This window comes from Tauraco erythrolophus, chromosome Z (genome assembly GCF_009769465.1).
Source record: "Tauraco erythrolophus isolate bTauEry1 chromosome Z, bTauEry1.pri, whole genome shotgun sequence".
NCBI classification, from domain to species: Eukaryota; Metazoa; Chordata; class Aves; order Musophagiformes; family Musophagidae; genus Tauraco; species Tauraco erythrolophus.
The window spans coordinates 57,227,919-57,235,196 of record NC_141496.1 but is presented as its reverse complement, the minus strand read 5'-3'; the positions used below and the strand labels follow the sequence as shown (position 1 = coordinate 57,235,196).

The 7,278-nt window shown below is 50.7% G+C and overlaps 1 protein-coding gene across 5 annotated transcripts in view; it reads left to right on the top strand.

The window, feature by feature from the left end:
* The first annotated feature begins 217 nt into the window (after positions 1-217).
* KCNN2 (potassium calcium-activated channel subfamily N member 2) overlaps positions 218-7,278 on the top strand; it is a 72,529-nt gene continuing 65,468 nt past the window's right edge. Inside the window, exons 1-4 of one of the 5 annotated variants that reach the window (XM_086628916.1) lie at positions 1,018-1,091; positions 1,132-1,153; positions 1,225-1,686; positions 1,935-2,030. In XM_086628916.1, the coding sequence (XP_086485042.1) occupies positions 1,261-1,686; positions 1,935-2,030 (522 nt within the window). In that variant the 5' untranslated portion in view covers positions 1,018-1,091; positions 1,132-1,153; positions 1,225-1,260. Of the gene's footprint in view, positions 240-514; positions 1,687-1,934; positions 2,031-7,278 lie in introns of those variants that run through there. The other 4 variants (XM_086628913.1, XM_086628914.1, XM_086628917.1 and 1 more) reach the window with 4 other exon arrangements.

The window sequence follows — 7,278 nt, the reverse complement described above, 5'->3', positions numbered from 1 at the left end:
CACGCTGGCCCCGCGGCAGCCCGCCGGGGACGCGGCCTCTCCCAGCTCCCCGCGGCGGCCCGCTGGCGGCGAGGCCGCGGCGCAGGCGGCGGGAGGCGCGGGCCCGCCGGGGCGGCAGAGAGGGAGCGAGCGCGACGCTGTGTTTTGCAGGGCGGCGGCGGGCGAGCGGGCGGGCGGAAGGCGCCGCTGGACAGCTCCGGAGCGCAGCGCGGCGCCCATGTTCCGGAGGCGGCGCAGATGTGAGCGGGAGCGAGGAGCGGGGAAGCCGAGGAGCCCCGCCGCGGCGGCCCCTTCCCGGCGGGGGCGATCCCGGGAGCGAGCGCGCTCCCCGCCCCCGGGAACTCCCGGGTTTCCGCGGCGCGGGGCTTCCCGAGGCGGGCGGGGGCGGGGGGCGAGGGCAGCCCTTACCTGCGGGCGCGGGCGGGAGGCGGGATCCCCGCGCGGGGCGGGGCGGCGGGGGGACCCTGCGCCGCCCCCGCCGCCTCACGCCGCGGCCGGTCCCCCCCCCTTTCAGGTGACGTGATGCCCGTTGTTTTGGTCCGCCCGACCAATCGGACGCGGCGGCTGGATTCTACGGGAGCCGGGATGGGCCCGTCGTGGCGGCAGCAGGACTCTCCCCTGCCGACCATAACGCATTGCGCAGGGTGCACCACCGCCCGGTCCTCCTGCGGCTTTAACGGCCCCGGCATGGACGCGCCGCGGCAGTTCCCGGCGGGCTTCGGCCCCGAGCAGCAGCAGCAGCAGCAGCTGCCGCCGCCGCCGCCGCCGCCGCAGCAGCAGCAGCAGCAGCCGCGCCCGCCGCCGTCGCACTGTCAGCAGCAGCACGGCCAGGACAAGCAGAACCTCCTCCAGCAGCAGCAGCAGCAGAGCCCATGCCTCCAGTGCAACAACTGCGCCTACTACGGGGCTGCTGCGGCAGCCGCGGCGGATAACCTGCCGCTTCTGCTCCGCGCCTCCTCGCCGCTCTCGGGCGCGTTCCGGACTCACTCCTCGCCGCTCTCCTCCGCCGCCTCCTCCCGGCAGGGCAGCCAGCTAAACGTCAGCGAGCTCACCCCTTCCAGCCATGCCGGTGCGTCCAGGCAGCCTCACCAGTACCCCCAGTACCACCAGTGCCATAGCCTGCAGCAGCAGCAGGCAGCCAGCCCCAGCAGCAGTGTCAGCAGCGGCAGCACCCACCACCACCACCACCATCACCACCACCACCACCATCAGCAGCAGCAGCAGCAGCGCCGGGAGAGCAACCCCTTCACCGAAATAGCCATGAGCAGCTGCAGGTACAACGGCGGCGTCATGCGGCCGCTCAGCAACCTGAGCTCGTCCCGCAGGAACCTACACGAGCTGGACTCCGAGTCGCAGCCGCTCCAGCCGCCGCTCGCCAGCCCCGCCGCCGCCGCCGCCGGCAGCCCCGCCGCCCCGGAGATCGTGGTCTCCAAGCCCGAGCACAACAACTCCAACAACCTGGCGCTCTACGGCCCCGCCGGCCCCGGCCCCGGCCCGGGCGGCGCCAACAACGGCGGGGGCAAGTCCAGCAAGAAAAAGAACCAGAACATCGGCTACAAGCTGGGGCACCGCCGGGCGCTCTTCGAGAAGCGCAAGCGCCTCAGCGACTACGCGCTCATCTTCGGCATGTTCGGCATCGTCGTCATGGTCATCGAGACCGAGCTCTCCTGGGGCGCCTACACCAAGGTACCCGCCGCCTCACGCCCGGCCCGGCCCGGCAGCCGGTCCGACGGCCCCGCGGAGGGGCGCCCCCGGCCCCTCAGAGAGCCCGGCGCGGCGGGGCTGCTCGTCCCCCGTCCCGGCTCCGTCCCGGTCCCGCCCTGCCCCCGGCTCCGTGAGGCGAGGCGGCTCTCCCCGGGGCCGGGGGCGGCGGTGGGGCGGGAGCGGCTCCCGCTCGTGGGTCTCTGAGGGACGGCGGTGTCTTTCTCTTGCAGGAGTCGCTGTATTCCCTCGCTCTGAAATGCCTTATTAGCCTCTCCACGATTATCCTGCTCGGGCTCATCATCGTGTACCATGCAAGGGAAATCCAGGTAACGATTCCTTCTGGGGGTCAGAGAGCATTGCTGGCATAGCTGGGGGTGCGAGGCGGTTTGTCTGAGGGCTCAGCGGCGGTAAGTACATGGCACTTCCCACCGGTTCAGACGGCAGAAGTCATCTCTGCACACCTGCCGAAGTTCAGTGAATGGACCTCGGCCCTGGAGAGAACACGGCGGGCGTATACGTGCCACGGAGCTTTGCCTGCTGGGGACCGTTGTCTGCGGTTGTGCCGTAGGATCGCTTAGCCCTGAGGTGACAACATGCTTTCTCGGTGGCATGCCTGCCGTCTTCTGTAGCAGATGTACAGCAACAGTCTTTTATTTCCCAATGACTAAATTTCGTGCTGTGTGTTTTCTCTTGACGGCAAGGTTAATTGTCTTCCCTGTGCAAGGTATGTAATCTTCACTGCACTGTCTCAGATATGAGCGTACTCTAGGAGAATGTTTAAGAGGAGGTGGAAGACTTATGTTCGACTTGCTTTATTTAGTGCCGCACAGCCACTAGGAATGTGACAGGAGAACTGTCAAGAAAGGTAGGGCTAAAGGTAGGGCGAATGTAATGATCAAAGCTGTAGAATAAGTCTCGCAAATACCATCACAAGTTCTGCCTGAGTGACTTAGTTCTGATTTCAGTTGTATTTTTTTTGACTAAGAAATTATAATTTGGCATTTCAACTCAATCGAGGCATACAGCAGATAGATTTCAAAGTTTTGAAGGGAAAAATACTTTACTCACAGATACATTGGTGCTTTTACTTTTTCAGATTAGTTAGAGATACCTTGAGCTACAAGCTGAAATGACAGCTTTCAAGGGCAAAGATGACTTTTCCCCTGGTACATATCAGTGGAAAAAAAAAAAAAAAAAAAAGAATTGTATAGTACCCTGCTTCTGTGCAAATGAATGCTGTAGTTTCAATGTAAAATGGTATCATAGTCTCCTACTTAGGGTAATGTTAGAGAAGTATTATGTTACTGAAGACTCTTTGCCAAATTGGATCCTGTTGTGCAGTCCTTGCACATGCAAAACTTCTATTCCTGGCTCAGAACCCAGTTTCTCTGCATTAATGTCAAAGATACTGAAAGCTGTTTAATGGTATTGTACTCAATAAACAAGTGTTCTGGTGAAAGAGCATCTTTATAAACTACTGGAGTACTGATGAAGAGATTTATTTAACTGTATAAAAATAAGTAAGTGGCACTGCTGCAATGTGGGAGCCTTCTCTGGTGTATCTTCCCACAAGTGGTGCTTGAGACACGAAGAGCAAAGCTGAAAAGAAAATCTCTGTAAATACTTAAATTACTCTATGCATTTTCCAGAAATTTTGAGTGGAAGATTTTATGCAAGGTGACCAAATAATTGTAGGTCCCTGTATGCATCAGCTTATATGAAGTAGTTACTGCAAGATTCAGTTGGGAGTTTGTTTTGGGTAAATAATTAAAAATTTTCATTCGCTTAGGAATGTGTTACAGATCAGAAAAAGTGATCTTAAAAAACAAAAGTTGTAATTCTGTAGGGGTTTTTTTGTCGATCGTTTTAAAGAACTTCCTCATGTATGCAGCTACATGGAAGGAGTTGTGCAGTCATGTGACTTAATCAAGGTTAATGTAGTTTTCAGTGCTGCCTGACAGTACAGAACACAAGTATAGCTGCCTATAAAATGATACCCTACGTTTTAGTCTGAGAGACACCAAGAACTGCAGTAGTCATGGCAGGGCCTGGAGTGAGCTGCAGCTTCAAGGGGCTTTCTCATTCATGTTGAAAACGAATAGGTTCTCTTTTTCAAGGAGCTTATTAGAAGGAAAGGGCATAGTACTGCCCTTAGGATGCAGAACGTGCAGAGCAAAAATGACATCCATCTGCGTTCATAAATTTGTGTTACACTTGACATCTGAAAACAAGAAGTACCTTTAAAATACTTTGGCTTAGGAATGTACGGAATCTTCTCCAGGCAAAAGAAAATGTGGCGTAACCCTGATAATGTAATCTTTAAAGCTGTTTTCTGAAGGCACACATGCCTTTAATCCAAGAAAATATCCTGCTATGTGCAGTAGAATGAATCACATCTGTAGAATCATGCCCACAGATGGTTGGTTGTGTCCTGGAGGACTGTTTGCACCAACTATTTGTCAATCCTCTTCAAGTTTGAGCATTCCTTTCTAGTTCTTCTCTGAAGCGTACTTAGACTTTACCTACCAGTGGTTGTAATTTAAATAAGCAGGAATTCATTGAGAGTAGAAAAATCGTTCTCTAGAACAGAAGGCGGTCAATGCATTCTGCTTGTGGTGTGGTATATTTCATGCTCTGGTGGAAGCAAACCAACCTAAACGTAAGTAGATTTTTCTACAAAGCATGAGACAAGGCACGTTGGGAAATAGAAAGCCGACAGTTTAGTAATTACTACTGATTGCAGATTTAATATTTAGAAACTCCTGGTGACCTAAAATGCCGTCAAACAGAAATCGGCTTTTTTGTTCTTTTCAGTTGTCTGTGACCTTGATTTATTGGTAGGAAGTCGGAACAGCCAGGCGGCAAGTAAGTCGATGGGGCGTTGCCTAGTAGCGTTGCAGGTGACTTTAGTCTTTCAGCTAAAATGACCTTGTCCATACATTTTGCTTCGAAAACAGCCAGCCACTCAGTTAAACCAAACTCCGGAGTTCGCCTGTCCCAGACCTGCTAAAGGGGAGTTGGAAGTTTATGTAGAGACTCGTAGGGACTCTCCCCAAGAGCCGAGAGTAGTACATTGACGTGAGACGAATGAGTTTTCTTCGTCGTCTTTTCCCCGGGTTGGACCATGGTTGGTGAGCGATGGAGGAGCTGGAGCACCTCCAGTCTCTCGGGGGTGGTGGTTTGTTTGTTTGTTGTTTTTTTTTTTGGGGGGGGTGGGGGGGGGGCGTTTTGCCTCCTCCGCCGCTATTTCAGCACCGCAGACAGCTCCGCGCGGTGCGGGCGGCCCGGCGGGTCCCGGCCCGCTCCCGCCGCCCGCTCCCGCTCCCGCCGCCCGCTCCCGCTCCCGCCGCCCGCTCCCGCCGCCTCCTCCCGCTCCCGCCGCCCGCGCCCGCCCCGTCGCCAGGTAAGCTGCCCCGCCGGTCCCTCCGGGCGTCCTGTTTAGCCTCGCGTTCCAAACCCCTTAGCAGCACGGCTTCGTTTTGGGGTTCCCCGGAACTTGCCCAGGGCTCTGCATGGGGCAGACCCAGGTCTCCAGAAGGGTGTAGTTGTTGTATTTAGGCAAGAGTGGTTGCACGGGTGCTGCGTAGTCTTGTGAAATACTGGAAGTGTGAAAATATTTTCATCAGATAGGTTTTCAGTGATTGCACTGTGTTTGTTGTTCTGTGTAGCTTCAAGAATAGAGCAGGAGCTGTTATTAAGTTTAATAAATGTGAGTTAGTGTTAAGACTATCATAAAAGTCAGATGAAATCAGGTGCATTTAAATGGCAATTCATAACTCTCATTATCGTTTCCAGAAAAGAGGACAGAAATTATAAGCATATTTCCTTATCCCTCCTCCTCCTCGGGAAAAAAAAAAAAACAACAAATGAACAACAGTAACCATGTTGGAGTTGAGGGTAGTGACAACTCCAAATCTGTGTGTTCTCCTTTTGATCCTTTGTTGTCATGCCTATAATGCTGTTAAAAACATCACACTTGGCTGATTATGAAATACACATTTCTCTTTTTCCAAGCTTGTATTGTTGTTGATTCAGTTCATCAGAGAAAGTACCTGTTTGGAAGATCAATGGCAAAAATGTAATTCATTGTTATCCCAGCCTAGAACAGGTATTTCTCTATTACTCCACTTGACAGTTTGAAGAGGTGGTGGAGGGAAGAGCTAAAAAGATAGCATGATCCAATTATCATAATAATTTTTGATGTATAAATTACCCACTTCATGCATAAACAGTTTGTTACTTAATACTATTTTACATAATTAAAGCAGCAACATGGAGCATGGTTAAAATTGTAGTTCCTAGACAATATATTGTTCCATTCCATATTTCTCTAGTGCAATTTGCTGTTAGATCAATAAATAAAGTGGAATTTAAAAACATTTTGAGTGGCAGTGCACGTTGTAAAGCTGCAGTTTTTCTACTTTTATTGAAAAATAGACCTCTCTGTCTCTCTAGTACTGCTGGAGATAGAAATGCTTTTTAAGTGTGCACTCCTGAAATTCTACTGGCACTTTCTTCTCTTGCTCAGAGCAAAAGATTAAAATAAAAATTCTCTGAGGTTACCAGTAAGAGGTCTTTAATGGCTTGTTGGACATTCCACTGTAGCCTTGTTTTTCTTGAGAGATGGTGGTCACAGGAGGAATATATCCCCTGGTACACTTTTCCTTTGATACTGGACTGGTTAGTGTATCCCTTCTGTAAATAAACATTGCCCTTCTATTGCCTGTCATGAATAATATTAACCTGAGTAATGCCAACCTGTGCTTTCCTCGACAGAATTTTAACCCCTTTTCCCTCTCCCTGATACAGATGTTGTCACTCATGCAGAAACGTGAAAGTTGCTGGTATTTGGTAGAAGTGAATAGAAATCTTATTTTTTTTTTTGTATGTTAGTTGAGACTTCTGACCACTTCTGAAATGTATTGCTAGTTCATACTTAGGATGCCTATGGAAAGTCTTGCAAACTCCAAGGTTAATGTTAAGCCTTTGCTTTCACAGCAGAGCCTCCCAGGGCTCCGGGGAGAAAGCAGCTTCAGTCCCTAGATGGTTCTGAAGTGGTGGGAAAATAACTTGCTACTGGTGGATTCGGAGTGAAACACTTACAGTCTTCATTAACTTTATGAAAAGTTATCATAGCTGAGAGCCCAAAAATCTTGCTGAAGAATCAAGAATCTTTTATTCTTTTCCCTGTTCCTGAAAACTTGAAGAAATGGAACAGACAGTATTAGGAAACAGCAAAGAATGGTAATAAATACATATCTTGACCTGTTTATTGTGCAAATAAATTTCATAATGCATGAAAGTAATAAACACTATTTACAGGACTTTGATTATCTTATTGTCATCAGTGGAAAGTTATGCAGTAAAAATTTTGCGCTCATGAACAAATACAAATTTAAACTCCCTTACAGTTTGCTATCATAAGAAGTAGTGAGTATTCTGCAGGCAAAAGTATTTTGTTGTATCTGTATTATTTTGCCTTCACTGGGTGGTACGTGTGCATCTCATTATCTGTCTTGTTGGCAATCTGTTGACTGTGCAGAATGTGACTTGCTGTTGCTTAGGTATATTGAA